At 56.1% G+C, this 19,168-nt stretch overlaps 1 protein-coding gene across 1 annotated transcript; it reads left to right on the top strand.

Annotated features, from left to right (window-relative positions):
* Window positions 1–522: 522 nt before the first annotated feature.
* KCNH4 (potassium voltage-gated channel subfamily H member 4) lies at window positions 523–18,142 on the top strand. Its single transcript, XM_005899237.3, has 16 exons — window positions 523–967; window positions 2,832–3,065; window positions 3,383–3,529; window positions 3,663–3,787; window positions 4,622–4,865; window positions 5,171–5,328; window positions 8,571–8,778; window positions 9,214–9,408; window positions 9,850–10,049; window positions 11,856–12,105; window positions 12,665–12,897; window positions 13,550–13,588; window positions 13,786–14,138; window positions 14,396–14,502; window positions 15,131–15,204; window positions 16,421–18,142. Exons 1-16 carry the CDS (start codon window positions 892–894, stop codon window positions 16,814–16,816), a joined length of 3,039 nt encoding a protein of 1,012 aa, XP_005899299.2. The 5' UTR covers window positions 523–891; the 3' UTR covers window positions 16,817–18,142.
* The last annotated feature ends 1,026 nt before the right edge of the window (window positions 18,143–19,168 follow it).

Raw genomic sequence — 19,168 nt, 5'->3', positions numbered from 1 at the left:
ATTATGCTATTAAATTCACACAACCATACTAGGTAAAAATTATTAGCTCCATTTGACAGGTAAAGAAAGTGATGCTGCTGGAGGCTGAGTCACACAATTAGAAAGCGGCAGAGCTGGGATTTCTACCCAGTGGACTCCAGAGATCTTTTCATCCATCCTGCTGAGGTTAGAGGCAGAGTTAGCCAGGGTACCCTATGCAAGCTAAGGCACAAATGACGGTTAAGTATTCTAGCATTTGAGTTTCCTGCCCTCTCATCGATCCTCCACCGGCAAAACTAACCTCTTTAACTCTTTGCTGTCTCATACTGGAGCGCAGGAAGCTGAGGTTGCTGCGAGATATCCCAACTCCAGCAGGCGGCGCTGTGAACCAGACAAGAGTCCCAGCGTGGGCGGCTAGAGGGGGAACCCGAGGGGAGGAGACACAAGGAGCCGCCAGGGAAACACGCGTGGGGGCGTGGCCACCCTGGAAGGTGGGCGTGTCTGTCATTCAAGCTCCGCCCCATCCCTTGGCGCTTCGGCCTCGGGTGGGCGTGTCCCAAATTCTCTGCGGGAGAGACACGCGTGGGCCGCTCCCCAGCCAGAGGAGGGCAGCGGAGGGGAGTGAGGGTGTCGCTGGCGGCCCCTCCCCGTGCGGGGCCACGTGGCGGGCTCCGGGCGAGCCCTAGGGAAAGAACCTGGCCCGTGGGGAGGTGGGGGGACCGAGGCGGCGCCGAGACAAACGGAAAGCTACTCGGTTTGGAACAGAGAGGCGGCGGCGGCGGCGGCGCCTAGAGGGAGGGGAAGAGGCAGGCGGGCGCATGGGGCGCCCCGGCCCCGCCGGCAGCGCGCCCCCTCCGGCACGGCCGCGCTGAACGCCCCCAGCGCTGCGCCTGGAATCTGCGCCGCGAGGCCATGCCGGTCATGAAGGGGTTGCTGGCCCCGCAGAACACCTTCCTGGACACCATCGCCACCCGCTTCGACGGCACGCGTGAGTGGGGTGGAGGCTGGAGCTGAGGGTTCGAGCTAGAGGTCAAGTCTCCTTTGGCGCTTGCGTGGGTCTCCTGAATATGATGAGGAGAATGGGCTAGGAGGGTCTAGGAACTCCCAGAGCCCCAGTAAAGGAGCAGGACTGGCAGCGCCCTGGGAGGGGAGACGCGGAGAGGACCAAGAGTGCGGGCAGCCAAGGTTGGGGGTGTGTGACAGGAGGCAGGAAAGGTTCTTTGTGCGGAAAAGCGGAGGAGTTCTTGAGAGCCGCCCACTCTCGGGCAGGGCTCTGCTGGGGGCGTGTACGGGAGTATCCAAGACGCGGAGGTGAGACGAAGTGGCCAGGTGCTTTGGGGTCTGCTCCCCGACTGCAGCATCTCCTTCCCCCAGAAAAAAATAAAAGAGAGAGACATAAAAAAGGTCAGACTTTTGCAGGACCCAGCTTGGATTAAGGTCAGACACCCCCAAATTGTAGCGCGTCCCTGTCTGGGGGAGGTATGGCAGGAAGGCAGGGGGTGGTCTATGTAAGGGAGAGAACTGCGGGCCCTCCCAACCGAGCTTGAGTTCCAGGTTCAGCACCTTGGACAGCCACCATCCTGCTTCCCCCTCCTCTTCTCCCGCCATTCCCTTTTCCTACTTTGGAACTGAACCATCTCCCCTTGCCCGATTCGGACACCCCGGCTGAGATCTGGAAGGTAGGGGGAGCGGTACCTGAGGGAGGAAACAGCCGCCGGGGCCCTACCCTCCTCCCCACCCTGCCCCCACACACACCTCCCTTGTTTCCATAGTGCCTGTCACCCGGGCAACGGACCTGGGATGGAAGAAAGAGGCTGCTTGCCTAGGGCCCAGCACCTCCCAGGCACCTTCAGTATCCTCATCAGCTGCTCCATCCCCAGACATTCACCCCTCCTAGCACCCCAGGACTGATTCTTCTCAGATCCCTTCCTTCAGCTGAGACGATCCCTAGATGGCCTACCGAGCCCCCCTGAGGCCTCCCACCCAGTGGGACTGGAGGGGAGCCAGCTCAGGTTCTGTTGCTGGGTTTGCTGGAGCCACAACTTCATTGCTCAAGCCTGTCAAACTTTGAGAACTGGGATAGACCCCCTGAACTTAGCTAAGGGATGCTAAAAAGAGGACTTTTCCTGGAAGGCAGGGAATGAGGATGCTATTCATCACTGTCTTCCTCCCTCCACAAAGGAGACTGGATAATAAACTCTGTGAGTTTGGATAACCTCTGCTTTTTGGTTTCCTATCAGTAAAATGGGTGTGATAATGCCAGAATCTCTGCCTTATCCAGGATAGCAGCTATGGATTGTGCTTTGAAAGCTGGGCAAATGTGGGGCATCATTTCACCTTCTCAGTGTAGCACTTACTATGTGCCAGGATTTGCTCTTCCCAGGTAACCCATGTAACTCACACCAAACATTTTGAGGAAGATATATAATCCCTCACTTTTCAGATAAGGAAGCTGAGGCCCAGAGGAGTTCATTAACTTGTTCAAAGTTATACAGTCAGCAAGTGGTAGGGATAGGGTGCTGGAGCCCATGCTCTTACTCACCATGCTGTGCTGCTGCCTACAGTAACAGCTCATCAGCTTCAAGGCAGAAGTCATGACCTCTTGGAGTTCCTTTTCCAACCCCCTAGACTACCCTGTTCCAGTTCCAGGCCACCCTTAAGTCCTGGTCCTTTTGCTCTATCTCTTCTTACTCTCATTTCAGGATATCCCAAAGGGGATCCAGGAATCCCATGGAAACCTGGGAAGCTCCTGTCTCTAGGATCTCTGACCTCAGCTTGGGGGAGGTATGGCTCACCTGGAATCTGAGCTCCCCTCTTGGCCTTGGCCTGACCTTAACCCCTTCTTCCCACAGACAGCAACTTCCTGCTGGCTAACGCACAGGGCCCACGGGGCTTTCCCATTGTCTACTGTTCCGACGGCTTCTGCGAGCTCACAGGCTACGGCCGCACCGAGGTCATGCAGAAAACCTGCAGCTGCCGCTTCCTGTACGGTCCAGAGACCAGTGAGCCAGCCCTGCAGAGGCTGCACAAGGCTCTGGAGGGCCATCAGGAGCACCGCGCTGAAATCTGCTTCTACCGAAAGGATGGTGAGGGGATCCGCCTGCCCTGCCGTCCTGCCCAGACCCCAGACCTTACCCAGAGTCCACTTGGGACAGCGGAAACCTGGTTGCTGGTCCCCACACTGCCACAAGCTGACCGTGTGGCACTGAATGTATCCCTGACCCTCTCTGAGCCATAGTTTTCCCATCAGGAAGGTGAAGGCGACGGCTGACAACATCTCTGGGCTTTCCAGCTCTAATCCTTGGCCAAGCCCTTTGATTATGCCCAGGAACAAAGAGGGATGAGAGAGAAGGAGATGCCATGGGCTGCTCACCCTCCTCCTCTTACCTCTCCACACCTGCAGGCTCAGCATTTTGGTGCCTCCTGGACATGATGCCCATCAAGAATGAGATGGGGGAGGTCGTACTTTTCCTCTTCTCCTTCAAGGACATCACTCAGAGCGGAGGCCCAGGACTTGGCCCCCCAGGAGGCCATGGCGATAGTAATCATGGTAACCTCAAGGCTGCAACTCTGGGGAGATGGCGTGAATGGTCAGAAGCCCTTGCCCAAGGGCACCCAAGCCCTTTCCCTACTCAGCCTCATGGATGTGCCCCCACTTATTGCCGTACCCTTCTTCCCAACAGAAAACTCCCTTGGCAGGAGGGGAGCCAGCTCAAGACTTCGATCTGCCAGGAGGCAGAGCCGTACTGTCCTACACCGACTGACCGGCCACTTTGGCCGCCGGGGCCAGGGAGGCATGAAAACCAATGTGAGTCCAATCTCCACCCCAGCATCTCCCAGACATGTTTCTGAGGCACCCTTGCTACTGTGTCCCTGTTTCCCTGTCTGTCCAATCTTCCTCCAGTGGCTTGTTCCTTTGTATGCCGTTCCTCACATATGGCTCTCTGCTCTATCCTGTGTTCCCCCATGTCTCCTTTCATCCCCCTCTTCCTTGCTTCCTTGTGATTGACATTACCCTGCTCTGATGATGCCACAAAGGTGGGGCTGTAGCAGCAATTACATCACCCACCTTTGGGTCTTAGGGTTACCTCGTGGGGGGTATGAAACCACGTTAGTGGTCCCAGGGTGAAAGCCCCCATTGGGGTCTGACATCTGACCCTGTGTACCATTCCTAGGACCCTGATGAATCCATGGGTCTCCAACCTGAGCAGACTGTTATGGCAACAGGGAATGGGGTATGCCATGCCAGCCTCCCCTTGCCCCTGGGATATATTTATCCTCCACTGCATCCCTAGAACCCAAGAGGATCTTGAGGGAGAAGCTAGTGACCCCTCAAGCTAGGGCATTGTCTGACTGGTCATAATCACCTTCTCAAGAAGGGTAAAGGTCAAACCTTAGAAACCTTTCGCGCACACACACACACACACACAAAATGTGAGTGATTCCAAAGAGCAGTAAGTTAGCAGAGGAAGGAAGTGTCAGGTGGCAGCTGCCAAACCCCATCTCCTGCACGTTCTACATCCTCTTGTGGTTGTGCTTGCAGTGCCCACTCCACCCCTTTCCCCATTCCTTACCTGTCCCTCCCCCAGCTTTGGCTCCTCTTTCCCCCAAGTGTCCCCAACCACCACCCCTCTCCTCTTAGAACGTGTTTGAGCCAAAGCCATCAGTGCCCGAATACAAGGTGGCCTCCGTGGGGGGGTCCCGCTGCCTCCTCCTCCACTACAGCGTCCCCAAAGCCGTCTGGGATGGCCTCATCCTCCTTGCCACCTTCTATGTTGCGGTCACTGTCCCCTACAACGTCTGCTTCTCGGGTGATGATGACACCCCCATCACGTCCCGACACACCCTTGTCAGCGACATCGCCGTGGAGATGCTCTTCATCCTGGGTTAGACCCTCTGCCCCACGTACCCTGGTGGGTGGGCTGGAGGGACCCACTCACCCAAGCCTCGTTTCATCCTGGGCTTGCCAGATCCAGATATTTAGAGCCCACCCATTTCTGGGTCTTTATGTCCTCATGGTCCATGAACCCTACCCCTGATTCTTGGAGCCTTCAGCCTTTAGACCTCTCCTCTTTTAAGAACCAGTCTGAAGCCCAATCTATCATCCCCATCCCTGCCTCCAACACTATTCTGAGTCTTACCCAAGGTACCTTGGCCAAGGACCCTTAGTAACAGCTTCTTGCATCCCCAGATATCATCCTGAACTTCCGCACCACCTATGTGTCCCAGTCTGGCCAGGTGGTCTCTGCTCCGCGTTCCATTGGCCTCCACTATCTGGCCACCTGGTTCTTTGTTGACCTTATTGCTGCTCTACCTTTTGACCTGCTTTACGTCTTCAACATCACCGTGGTGAGTGAACCCTGTCCTGCCTTGCAGCCTAGCCTGGCAACTTCAACACAGCATCTCCCATTAAGGGACCCACCTCAGTCCCAGACTCAGTCATCAGCGAATATTTGCCAGGCATCTGTGATGGGCAGAGCCCAGCACTAGAAACCAAGAAGGATCCAAGAGCATCTGCCTTCTTGGGGAGTTCAGCTCACAGTCTCTGAGGGAAGCTGAGACAAATGAAAATCTAACTAGGGCTACCAAGGCGGCATTGGTCTGCAGCCAAATGAGTGGCACTTTTCACATTTTTATTTAACAAACAACGGATGAGCATTTAGCTGTCTGCAAAGCACTGTGTAAGGCATGGTCACTGTGGAGGAGAGGGATAAGGATTCAGCTACTCGGCAGCTAAGCTGGTGGAGACAGCAGAAGCAGAAGAGGTGAATGGACTGCAAGACAGGGCCCAGGTAGTGCTGCACAGGGGCTGGACGCAGAACTAACCAACCTTGGGATTCCAGGCTGGAACACAGGCTCCCACAAAACTGATCTGAAATCTGGCTGTTGCGAGGAAGCCAAAGCATGGCAGTTGGGCAGAGGCTGGCGTGGTCTAGGAAGGGTTCCCGAGGGAGGAGGTGAGAGCTGAGCTAGACCCTAGACAGAATAGGCCCCAGCTGGCAGGAGACAGGAGAGGGAACATTTAGGGGGAACGTAGCAAGCCAAGATGAGGAGGTAGAGGCTGCGGGGCGGACTTGGAGGCAGAGAGTCCCAGAACTGCCTGGAGGTGCCCTCAGTGGTCAGCTCTGCACCCAGCCGGCAGATACTAGGTCTTCTATGGCCCAGGGAGAGGGAGTCCCACCCTGTGTCCCCAGACCCCCTTGAGTGGGGAGGTGGAGAGCAGTCTCCCCGTGTGCTCCTCTGCCTGCCACACTCAGCTATAGCGGGAAACCACCTACACGCAGCCGGATTTAACTAGCCGCCAACGGGCTGTGGGCCTCTTCTCCTGGCTGTGTACACGTGTGTGCATGCTCCCACACACGTGCATGTGGGTGTGTCTGCCCTGAGGCTCTGGCCCTTCCAAGTGGAGCTCCCCACTTCTCCCCTGGGTGCATCCCCACCTGGTTTGTGCCCACCAGGCAGTCCCCCCTTCTCCGGTAGCGTCAGGAGTACTTTACAGTTTTCTAAGTTCTTTCACACATCATCACGTAGGAGCCTCACAGTAACCTTTCAGGGAAGATTCTCATATCTCTCTTTCTCAGAGGTAGATGCAGAGGCTCAGAGAGGTTGAGTGGCTTGTTGAAAGTCACACAGCTAGCAATGGCAGACAAGAGACTAGAACCAGGTCCCTAGACTCCCGGTCTAGAATTCTTTCCAGCATGCCACCCTGCTTCCCAGGAAACCAGTGTACCTGAGTGGATGGCCTGGCACAAGGAGGGAGGAGGAGCCATGCTGGGGCTAGAGGGAAGCAGAGCAAAGATGGAGGCTAAGTAGGCACTGGCAGAGCCATGGACTTGAAGGAACCAGGCCTGAGACATCCTGGTCCAACGAGGAAAGGAGGGCCCCAAGGGAGTAGGGCCCAGGGGTAGGTGACAAGGGGAAGCCTTGAAGAACTCAAGGTTGGAGTCAGGAGCTCTGAGAGCTAGGGGCAGGCATTAAACCCTGAAGTGCGTGTTCAGTAGCTAAGTTGTGTCTGCCTCTTTGAGACCCCATGGACTGTAGCCTGCCAGGTTCCTCTGTCCATGGAATTCTCCAGGCAAGAATACTAGAATAGTTTCCCATTTCCTTCTCCAGGGGATCTTCCTGACCCAGAGATTGAGCCTGAGTCTCTTGCATTGGTCGGCAGATACTTTACCACTGAGCTCCCTGGGAAGCTCCTAAACTCTGGAGAGGGTCCATCAGAGTCACCTCCTTTCCAACTCCTTTGTCTAAAATTAGAGAAAATGGCATGTGACTCAGGAGCTGTGTAGGGCCAGGGGGGATGCTCCTGGAAGCCCCTGAAGGGACAGTGAGGGGCCTTCATACAAAGTTCCACATGTGCTACCCCAGAGCCCCCGCCCTAGCCTCCAGGCTGCCCCAGCCACAGCAGTGAGAACATAAGCTCCCACCTGCGTATCATGTCCAAGACTGGAAGGGCTTATCAAAACACAACCAAAACAGTCATAGTTAATACCAGCTAACCCTTACAGGACCCTGACTAACTTCAGCAACTCCCACCAAACCCTGCAAGGGCTGGGGCCTCACAGTCTAAGTACCCTGCTCTCCTTCTCTCAGCATCCCAGCTGTAGCTGATCCATAAGGGATGAGGTCCCTAAACCTTCCCTTGTCCACAGCTGATTGTACTTAAGACACTGGGGGCTTTGAGCAAGGACCAGAGATCATTATGTCTGTTGTCCTGCCTCTGCTGCTGCTGCTGCTGCTGCTAAGTCGCTTCAGTCGTGTCTGACTCTGTGCGACCCCAGAGATGGCAGCCCACCAGGCTCCCCCGTCCCTGGGATTCTCCAGGCAAGAACACTGGAGTGGGTCGCCATTTCCTTCTCCAATACATGAAAGTGAAAAGTGAAAGTGAAGTCGCTCAGTCGTGTCTGACTCTTCACAACCCCGTGGACTGCAGCCTTCCAGGCTCCTCCGTCCCTGGGATTTTCCAGGCAAGAGTACTGACGTGGGGTGCCATTGCCTTCTCCATGTCCTGCCTCTGACTTGCCCTTTTACCAGCCAAGGTGCTAAGAGGCAGTATAGCACAAAATGGACTCTGGTGTCAACTCAGATTTGAATCCCAGCTCCATGATTTCCTTGGTCTGTGCCCTTGAGCAAGTCACCAGCCTCTCTGAACCCTAGTATACTCATCTGCACACTGAGAATGGTGACGAAAATTGGACTGAAGGCGTACGTTTGTCTGTTTTTACGAGGATTACAGTTGTTTAGCCCAGTGCCTGACCCACATAGTACTTGCTGTTAGCCATTATTAGGGTTGTGTTGTTGTTGTTGTATTGGTCGCCGCACTGCATGGCTTGTTGAATCTTAGTTCCCTGACCAGGAATTGACCTCTCGCCCCCTGCAGTAGAAGTGCAGAGTCCTAACCACTGGGCCGCTAGGGAAGTCCCCATGATTAGTTTTAGTATCATCCTGTCCCCCTTGCATTTCCTGGTCACCTTCTCAGCACAGCAAGGATCCTTTCCCTCAGGCAGCCTTCCCTAGCTCCAGGGCACCTGGGGGAGGGGGGAACGTTGCGGGGCCTGCTGACAGCCTCCCCTGCTGCGCCCACTCTGCAGACATCGCTGGTGCACCTGCTGAAGACCGTGAGGCTGCTGCGGCTGCTGCGGTTGCTGCAGAAGCTGGAGCGGTACTCGCAGTGCAGTGCCGTGGTGCTCACGCTGCTCATGTCGGTCTTTGCGCTCCTTGCCCACTGGATGGCCTGCGTCTGGTATGTCATCGGGCGCCGGGAGATGGAGGCCAACGACCCCCTGCTCTGGGACATCGGTGAGCCACTGACCCCCAGGCTTTCACCAACTACCCATTCTCCTGCCCTGTCCAGGCAGGCCCCCAAGCTGACACCCCCACCCCAATCAGGACCCTGCCCCCACCCCATATTCCTCCATCCCTCCAATAAACATGCAATCAAATAGGCCATCAAGTCCCAGCTCCTTGTGCACAGGAAGTACTTATAAACTCTTAAAGAATGGAAGGGGCCCCTAAACAGTCTGCAGTGTAGGGAGCTGGTAGCCTTGAATTGCAACTGTAACCACTTCAGGGCCGGGAGGCCCAGACACCAGCTGCTCCTCACATTTCCTGTGCAAACCTCCCCTCACCTCTGTAAATAGTCCCCTGACCCAAGGTCAAGTGCAGACAGCTCAGGGAAACCCCATTCTCCACTGCTCGGGCAGCCGGGGCTCCTTGCATCCCTCCACCCGCTAGGCTGGTTGCACGAGCTGGGCAAGCGGCTGGAAGTGCCCTATGTCAACGGCTCAGCTGGCGGCCCGTCGCGGCGCAGCGCCTACATCGCCGCGCTCTACTTCACGCTGAGCAGCCTCACGAGCGTGGGCTTCGGCAACGTGTGCGCCAACACTGACGCCGAGAAGATCTTCTCCATCTGCACCATGCTCATAGGCGGTGAGGCGGGGCCTACCAAGCCCAGCGTGCAGATGGGGAAACTGAGACCCAGAGAAGGCAAGGTGTCCACCCATGACCAGACACTGGGAGGACATTCGTTCATAGATGTTTGCTCAGCACCTACTACATGCTGGCCTTGGGGGGAACGGCCACAAACTGGAGGGTTGCTTGCGAAAGGGATGGGAAGCCCAAGTTCATGGCCTAATGGGGTTGGTTGGGCATGAGAGAAGCATCAGGTGTGACCCGTCTCAGGACCACCTGCTATTCCCTGCCCCAAACCCAGAACCTGGCATCAGGTAGGCACTCAGGGGCCCTCTGGCTCTCCTGCCCCTCCCCAGGAGCCCAGAGACTGGTCCAGGGCAGCGGGCTCGCTGTGGAGGGCCGGGGGAGGGGCGGAGGCCAGAGGGGTAGCCACCCCTGACTGCCCGCTGCGCGCCACAGCGCTGATGCACGCCGTGGTATTCGGGAACGTGACGGCCATCATCCAGCGCATGTACTCGCGCCGCTCGCTCTACCACAGCCGCATGAAGGACCTCAAGGACTTCATCCGTGTGCACCGCCTACCACGGCCGCTCAAGCAGCGCATGCTCGAGTACTTCCAGACCACGTGGGCGGTCAACAGCGGCATTGACGCCAACGAGGTAGTGAGTGGCTGGGGGGCGCCCTGTACCTGCAGCGTAGAGGTGCAGGAGCTGGGAATGGGGTCGAGGCCTCTCAGGGTTTGAGATGGAAGCAAATGGACTGCAGGGAAACGAAATGATGTTCACAAGGACACACACCTACCGGAGTCCACATCCCTTTTCCTTTACACGTGGCTAATGCCATGGTCGAGCATCTGCTTGGGCCAGCCTCTGTGCTGGACACAGGAGTCCTGGATTACCCTCAGCCCTTACCCTCAGGGAGACAGCAGCCTGGTGAGGGAGACAGCCTGATAAACAAAGAGTTACGCAGTGAATGGGACTCTACTGGAGAGAGTGGGTGGCAGCGCCATCATTGTGTCTGAAACTCGAAGTGTCAGGGGAGGTGGCACAGAAAAGTGAACATCGTGAAGGACAAGAAGGAAACTGGCCTGCCACCAGAAGGCCATTCCAGGCAGAAAGAGCAGTAGGAACACAGGTCTGGAACTACTGACGCCAAAGAGCAGGACAAGTTCAGGGAACTGAAAGTAGTTCAGCGAGTTTTCAGGAAAGGGTGTGTGAGCACTGCAGAGGAAGGAGCGGCAGAGGGTGGAGAGAGGGGCTTGGGAGGGGGCAGGCCCAACTCAGGGATGGCCTTGGATTTAGATTTTGTCCTACCACATTTTTAGGCTCAGGAGTCACCCGCAGATCCAGAAAGTCTTTTTTTTCATTATTTATTTTGGCTGCACTGGGTCTTTGTTGTGGTCCACAGGATTCTCTACTTGAAGCGCATGGGCTCTGAAGTCGCGGTGGCGTAGGAGTGCTTGCGGGCTTAGTTGTGGCGTGTGGGATCTTAGTTCCCCCATCAGGGATTCAAGCCCTGGCCCCCTGCATTGAGAGTATGGAGTCCTATCCACTGGACCACCAGGAAAGTCCCCCAGGAGGTACTTCTGAGAGCAGGAGTCTTGGGACTTGGTGATCAGCGGGTTGCAGGAAAGAAGCTCAAAGGGATTCCCGGGTTTCTGGCTTCGACCAAAGGGTAGGATGGAGGCATTACCCAGGGAAGATTGGATTTAGGGGTGAAACTGAGAGGTCAGGGTTGGGCCATGATGAGGGTGTCATGCCTGTGGGGGACCCAGGTGGAGGCTGCCCATGGGTAGTTGAACACACAGGTCTGGACCCAGAGGTAGGGCTCCAGATTCACAGGGAAGGGGGGAAAGTCATGGCGCTGGTCGCTATGATGCAGGGAGAGTGTATAAACTAAGAGGAGAGCTGAGGAAGTAGGTTGGCTGAGGAAGAGGAGCCTGAAGGAAGCGAGTGGAACAAAAGGGAGAGGTCAGCAAGCCTGAGTGGCCAAGGGGCTCCAGGAGATGAGGGTAGAACCATGAACGTTAAGTTCGCCCCAAGAGGTCACTGCTAACATCCAAGCTCTAGTGTAACCCTGCATTTTACAGATGGGGACACTGAGGCCTAGAGAGAGGAAAGGGTTTGTCTAGAGCCCACAGGGATTTATGCAGAGCTGACTTCTAGTCTCCTGGCTTGAAGGCTGACCCACCAGGGATGGTCCGTGCACATGCGGGGTTGAGTAACTAGGATGTGTGTGTGTGTGACCAGTGTGTGTAGCCATGGGCAGTGGACAGATAGAAGATCTAGTCTCTGCCCCATGACTTGCGTTGGGAGGTCAAACTGAGATGAGACACACAGAGGTCTCCCTGAAGGTCAGAAATGGGTAATTAGAGCTCTGTCCTTGAAGATAGCTCAACACATCTATAGAGCTCAAGTAGCTGCTGCCGGGGGAAATGGCCAGAATGACCTTTGCCCCTTATGCAGTTACTGCGTGACTTCCCAGACGAGCTGAGAGCTGATATTGCTATGCACCTGAATCGGGAGATCCTGCAGCTGCCGCTGTTTGGAGCAGCGAGCAGGGGCTGTCTGCGGGCCCTCTCCCTGCACATCAAGACCTCATTCTGCGCTCCTGGCGAATACCTGCTGCGCCGCGGGGATGCCCTGCAGGCGCACTACTACGTCTGCTCCGGCTCGCTGGAGGTGCTCCGTGACAACATGGTGCTGGCCATCCTAGGTGAGGATCCCACCTCCACCTTCTCCGTACCCTGGAACCTTCTCCCAAAGGCCTATGCGAGGGGCCAGGAATCTAGGGACTGGATAGCTGGTGTTCTGGCAAAGGAGTACGCTCTCTCAGTCCCAGCACCTACCACCATCCCTTTTTGACCATTCCCCTCAGACCCTTTCCTCATCCCATTGGCCATCCCTGAACCCATCAACCCTTCCCCAGTGACTGTCCCCCCAAATCAACTTTCCCACCATACTGTCTCGCAACTCCCCTGACCCTTCTCCATCAACTTTCAACTCCACTGACCCACTACCCTTTAACTGACCCCTCTGGCCATTCTGTATTGATCATCCAATTCCATGGATCATTCCTCCAGCCTTACTGACATCCCCAACTGACTGTCTCCCAACTTCACCAGCCATTCTCCACCGACCTGCCAACTCCATTGATTATTTCCTCCAATTCCATTGACTGACCCACCTTCAACCATCCTTCAAACACACTGACCATCTCTCACATCCACTAATATCCTCTGCCCTAGCTGACTGTCCCTATCCCTCACCCACAGGAAAAGGAGACCTGATTGGGGCAGATATCCCCGAGCCTGGGTCAGGCACAGCTCCAAGCTGCGTGCTGAAGACCAGTGCTGACGTGAAGGCACTCACCTACTGTGGCCTGCAGCAGCTGAGCAGCCAAGGGCTGGCTGAGGTCCTGAGGCTCTATCCTGAGTATGGAGCTGCCTTCCGGGCTGGCCTGCCCCGGGACCTCACCTTCAACCTGCGTCACGGCTCTGAGACCAATGTATGTAGACCCCTATGGCCTCCACCTCCTCCGAGGTCACCTCCTTCAAAGTAGACCCTCCCTTAGCCCCAGAGAGAGCCTCATGAATTCCTTCCACCCTGAAAACATCATCTCTCAACCCTGGGCACCCCTTCCATTGCCCCGCCATACTTAACATCTTCAACCCACTGACCCTACGCCATGGACCATCACCCAACCCCATGGGTCATCTCTCACCAACTCTACTTCCAACTCAACTGACACACCTCCTGTTGGTCCCCCTTCTGCTGAATCCAGACTCCTCAAAGGACCCCCACTTTGAAAACAATCCCCTCCGTGTGCTCCTCCTCCATCAATTCCCTCCCCCCTTGGACTGGTCTCCTCCCCTGGGGCTTCCTCTGCTCCACTCAGCAAATGTTTCCCGGGCCCATTTTTGGTTTAGGCTCTGGGCCAAATCTGTAGTTTACACCCTAGACCTTGGTCTTTTACTGCTTTTCAGACTTCTGTTGCCACTCAGGAGTTGTCTGAGTCGGAGTTGGGGGTATCTCTGACTCAGTTCCACAAAAAGGCCTCACATTCTCCAACCCCACTGTTCTGATGGGCGGGACTGGGAGGTGCTGCCCTGGGGGAGTGGGGAGGTATGAGTCAGCCAGAACCCCTTGTGTCCCCGCAGGGCCTCTGCCGCTTTTCCCGGTCCCCTCGCCTCTCCCAGGTAACGCATCCTTCCTGGGTAGGGTTGAAGTCACACGCAGAGGCGGGGGTGCAGGGGGGGTGCACCTTTCCTTGACTGCCCGGCTCCAGGGTGAAGGGAGAGGCGATGGGGGGCGGCAATGCCAGTGGAGGCTGTTGCTTACTTTAGGGGCCCCTTGTCCATTGCCCTGTGACATCGGCTGCATCCTCTGCCCACAGCCCCGCTCGGATAGCCTGGGCTCCTCCTCAGACAAGACCCAGCCATCTGTCACAGAGGCCGAGGCTGGGGCCGAGCCTGGCGGTGGTCCCAGGCCCCGGCGGCCCATCCTGCTGCCCAACCTCAGTCCAGCGCGGCCCCGGGGCTCCCTGGTCAGCCTCTTGGGGGAGGAGCTGCCCCCTTTCTCAGCCCTTGTCTCCTCTCCTTCCCTGTCCCCAGCCCCTTCCCCTGCCCTGGCTGGCCGGGGCCACAGCCCCTCCCCTCATGGCCCCCCCAGGGGCTCTGCTGCCTGGAAGCCCCCCCAGCTTCTCATTCCCCCACTGGGAACCTTTGGACCTCCGGACCTCAGTCCCCGGTGAGATGCCAGCCTCCTCTGCCTTCCCTATACCCCTGCTGGCTTCCAGAACCTTCTCTGGGCTCTGTCCCTAGCATTCTGACCAGTGCTCCACCCCGCCCTTCCTGATCCACCACAGCTTGCAACCCCACCCCTCTGTGACGGCTGCTCCTCCCCAGCTCCCTGGTGCTGCAGCCCCTTTCACCCTCTGCCTGCTCTGCCCTGCTCTGGCCCTTACTCTCTGCCCGCGGGACTGATGACCACTGCCTCCATCCCAGGATAGTGGATGGCATTGAGGACTCTGGCAGCACGGCAGAGGCCACTACGTTCCGGTTCAGCAGGAGGCCTGAGCACCCTAGATCTCGCTCACAGGCCCTTCCTATAGGTAAGGGCCAACAGTGGACTTCAACTCAGTCACCCATCCATCCATCCATCCATCCATCCACCCACCCCACCATAGTAAGGGCCTACCAGCTGCTGGGTGCTCTGCTAGGAACATACAGATGAACCAGACCTGGCCCACAATTAGCAAGTGCCCAGTCTAGTGGAGGCAATACCTGTGTTCTCAGACGAATGGTTCCAGATCAGAGTACTAAGAGCCATGACAAGAACGGGGCTCCTCGGTGGGAGAGGAGGGAGCCTCTAACTCTCCTTTTTAGAGGAGGGACACTTGAAGTGGGCCTTAAAGGGTGGGTAGGAGTTTGAGTTGTGGAACAAGGCAGTTAGTGAAAGGCACACAGGCATGATCAGAAGAGTGGTTGTGTTCAGATTCCAAGGAGAAACTTCGTGCCTAGAGCTGGGGGTGGGTGGGAGGTGGGTTGGGGGGGGAGCTGTTGGGGAAGTGATATGGCCTCAAAACCAGCCTGAGGAGCTTGGGTTTCCCATCATCCTGACCCCAGAGCTTCCTCTGCCCTTGCTCTCGGCGTGCCCAGTGACAGGAAGGGCCCAGCCCAGGCTGCAGACTCAAGCTCCCTGCACTCACCCAACATCCCTTCTTCCCACTCTGTCTGCAGGGCCCATTTCCAGCCAGGAAGCCACCCCTGAAGCTGAGGAGGTGAAGGAAAAGGTCTGCAGACTGAACCAGGAGGTTAGTTGGGGTCCGTTCCTCTCCTCCAACCTTGGGATCAGGGATGTGCCTCATAGAACAGCATTGCAAAGCGTTTGGAGCCAAAGTCCTGATTTCAGATATTCGTGTTAGCTGTGTGACCTTGGGCAAGCCCCACAACCACTCTGAACTTCAATCTCCTCATCTGAAAATGGGGAGATGGTTCTTCCCATCTCGTATGCATGAGATGAGGGCGCATACATGCCCGGTTGATCCCTAGCAGGTTATAAGTACTCAGGGAGGGCTGCATCCCTGCCTTCCAGCTGACTCAGGAGGTCTGGCCGGGAAAAAAAGGGCCTCTCCACTGACAAGGGATTTGCTCCTGCAGGGGCCATTCCCTCTACCCCCACCAAGTCACATGCTCCAGTCTTTCCCTCCCCATCTCCTTCCCATCCCCACCACCACCTGTCTGGGCAGAGGACTGTGGGGCATAACCTGGGAGGCCTGGACCCTCCCATCTGAATCCTTTAGGGAAAGAGCCCCAGATCCTGTTTGCTGAGACTGTGTCTCCACCTCCCCCTCAGGGATCTCAAAGCCACATCCACAGCGCAGCCAGGCCCAGCCCTCGGGAATGGGCCTTCCCTGGGTTCTGATAAACATCAGGCATCCCCAGGGGTGCACCTGGGTGGGGCCAGCCCTGGTTCTGTGGGATTCAAGGTCAGTCTTGCTTCAGCTGGCAGTTCTAGACCAGTGGTCCCCCAGCTTCAGAGACCAACATTATCCAGAGAACCTGTTAAAATGTGGATTCCTGGGCCTCACCCAATTTGGAATGTCTGGGGTGGGGCCCAGAAATCGGCATTTTGACAAGTTTTTCAGTTGATTCTGTAGTTCCTGAAATTTGAAAAATGCTGAATAGACACTTGAGCTCCTGTGATGTATCACCTGAGAGTAAGCCTGCGTCTGTCACTTCACAGCTGTGCAGCTTCTTTGAGCACATTCTTCTACATCTTATAAAAGTGTGTGCGTGGCAGGGGTGAGGGGGTGGGAATAGCAATAGCTGTCATCCCAAATCCTTTTTTGGAAAGAGGCTGGGGTATTTACATCTAGACAAAAATAACCCCTGTCCTGTCTTCTTCGGAGGGTGGCCACGAGCAGAGAGTGGATATGAAAGCACTTTGTAAACTGGGGAGGGGAGCACACCTCGGGAGGGTATTGACTGTTGTGGCACCTGGGAGACAATGTGATGTGTTTTCAACAGATTTCCCGTCTCAACCGAGAAGTGTCTCAGCTTAGCCAGGAACTTCGACACATGATGGGCCTGCTGCAGGCCAGACTGGGTCCCCCGGGCCACCCAACAGTCTCAGCTTGGCCCCCACACCCTCCTTGCCCACTTCAGAGGCCTCCGTGCAGTTCTCCTTATATGTCCGGACCACCACCTGGCCTCCACGATACTACTCGGGCTGAGGTCCACTGCCCGGCCAGTGTGGGGACAGCAGAGATGGGGGCTGCCCACCCTGACCTGAGACCCTCTGTACGGTCCCCCTACCTCTCCGAGCCTGACCCTCTGGGACCCTCCCCAGTGCCAGAGGCCCCGCCTTCGAACTCAAGCCTCATGAGGCACAGCTTCCGGTCCAGGTCAGACACGATCCACTGACACTGGCCACGGGCCCAGGCCTGTCTGGGGTGGGCGCTGCTGCCTGCCGTCCAGGGAGGGGCTGGGCCCCTTGGCCTCCTGCCTTGGGTCAGCAGCCACCAGCGGGTCTGGTTGGCTCTGGATTCTCTGACCTTTTTTAACCAAGTCTGGTCACTTGTGACTCTTCCCTTTTCCCAAACCTTCCTCTATTCTCCTCTGTGAGGGGAGCCACCTGAGGCCATGGAACCCAACAGGCATGAGATGGACCGCAGTGCCCATTAAGCTGGGCAGATGAGATGTCTGGCTTTCTCCCCAGGACCTGGAGGCAGGTAGAGATGGGGGTGGGGTAGGGGAAGGGCCCCAGATCCAGTCTAGGAAATGAAGACTGAGGAAAGAGCAGGCAGGATCTTGGTGTCTACAGCAAGAGATTCCAATGCGGCAATGGCTAGTAATACTGTGAGGTCTTTTGTCCCAGCCCCCAGGTCTCTGCTGGAGACGGGAGTCCTAACCACTGGGAAGTCCCCTGACTGACATTTGAGTAACCCAAGACTTCTCAGGCCTCCCACCATCAGCCCAAGGTGGAGGGGCTCACTTTAGCCCACAGCCCACATAGGAAATGAACCAATGATATTCTTTGACTCGCACAGCATTTTTTTTTTTCCAAAATACGAATGAGTTGCCATATTCAAAATCAGGAAAGTTCACATAAAAATCCAGATATTCTGGGAACTTCCCTGGCAGTCCAGTGGTTAAGACTCCGCACTCCCAATGCAGGGGGCCCTGGTTCGTTCAATCCCTGGCCAGGGAACTGGACCCCACATGCTGCAACTAAGACCCAGCACAGAAAAAAAAAAAAAAAAAAAATCCAGATATTCCAGCTTCTCTAAACAAATTACAGAGATCTGGCAATTCTGGACCAATATTGCACCTGGCAATAATTAGTTGGTGGGGGCGGGGGAGCTGTCCTCTTTGGATGAGGCCTGCATCCTCCATGTCTTTGCAGTCCCCAGGTTCCTTGATCATTTCCTGACACCTAGCTAGCTTCCCTCCTTTGAATTCTTTATCTGATCTCTGTTGGTATCTGAGTTTGTAATCCCTGCCTTAGAGTGTGCTTCCAGGTTCCTTTGCCCCAGTGGGTGCCTTTCAGGTCAAGTAATGTCTATTTCTACCCCTGGGCCTGGGGCCTGTCCACATCTCTGTTTCTGTCTCTCTGCAGGCCAACACTGAAAGTGGTCTCTTCTGCTGCCAGCAACCTGAAACAGTCCCAGCAGCACACCTTCCCCTCCCCCACCCCTAGACCTCAGCCATGCCTGTTCTCCCCCTTCCAACATGGTCTCACTCAGGGCCTTCTCGAATATGCACCCTGGTTTCCAGCTCTCCTTTACCACCCACCACCCTGGGCTCACTTTTGGATAGGAAATAAACTCTTTTATTTTTGTAGTTGCTGGCTCTGGCTGTTTCTGGGGGCTGGTGTGATAGCCCCAGGGCTTTGGAGGAGCCTACATGATAGTCACTCCCACACAGTACCCCAGGGCCCTGTTACTGTCACTGGGAGGGCAAAGGTGCCAACCAATCCACTTGGCACCACATTCACGCCACCAGGAGCCCCTGGGATGAGGCAGAAACCTTAATGAGTCACTATGGGCCTGTTATACCCACCCTCCCCCCAACCTGGTCAGAGCCACAGATTCAGACACTGTGTGGGAGGGACAGAGCCCTGACTCAGGTCCACCTCCAGCCCTGGAAAGGTGGCCCACGGGACTCCCCACCAATCCTGCAGTAACTGATCCTGTCCTTCTTACAGGCAAGGTACAGCAGGGTCTGGAGGAAACACTTGTCACCAATCAAGGACCTGCTAGGAATCTCACTCTGCCCCATCCCCTCTGCTCTCCTAAGCTTGTTCCTCCTTCTGAGTTTTCATTACTTTGATGATCACTGCAGGGGTGGATGTTATGGATGCTGTTAGAAAGAGGCACCCTGGTGACCAGTTGGAACTAGATGTGGGCAGTTTTGTGGCAGGTTGTCCCAGAGAGGTTGCCAGGTCGATTCTCCAGCTCAGGCTCCAAAGTGTGATTGGTGCTGGCTGGTAGCATAGGAACGATGCCCATAGCTATCTCTGGGGTGAGCTTTGATTCCATACAGTTTCTGAGTAGTGTCCCTGGGGATGGGATGCAGAAGTAGAAGAGATCCTGGTTTGTGTTGAGGCGTCAGGGGGTGACGGGGGGAGGGCAGAAGCAGAAATGGTCCTGATTCATACTGTGGTGGTGTTCAGTCACTAAGTCATGTCCGTGTCGGACTCTGCAACCCCACAGACTGAAGCACACCACGGGAACAGAAAAAACAGAAATAGTTCTGATCCATATGAAGAGCAAA

Source organism: Bos mutus, chromosome 19, assembly GCF_027580195.1.
Source record: "Bos mutus isolate GX-2022 chromosome 19, NWIPB_WYAK_1.1, whole genome shotgun sequence".
Taxonomy (NCBI): Eukaryota; Metazoa; Chordata; class Mammalia; order Artiodactyla; family Bovidae; genus Bos; species Bos mutus.
Note: the sequence above shows the minus strand (reverse complement) of the source record. Positions and strands in the feature narration are given on the sequence as shown.

What these genes read in the sequence shown, in the direction of transcription:
- KCNH4 (XM_005899237.3), top strand. Translation starts at nt 892, where the DNA reads ATGCCGGTCATGAAGGGGTTGCTGGCCCCGCAGAACACCTTCCTGGAC. An exon ending in AGGGAGGCATGAAAACCAAT is followed by an intron (nt 3,788 to 4,621) that starts GTGAGTCCAATC and finishes CTCTCCTCTTAG; the next exon opens with AACGTGTTTGAGCCAAAGCC. An exon ending in CCTCCGGACCTCAGTCCCCG is followed by an intron (nt 14,139 to 14,395) that starts GTGAGATGCCAG and finishes CCTCCATCCCAG; the next exon opens with GATAGTGGATGGCATTGAGG.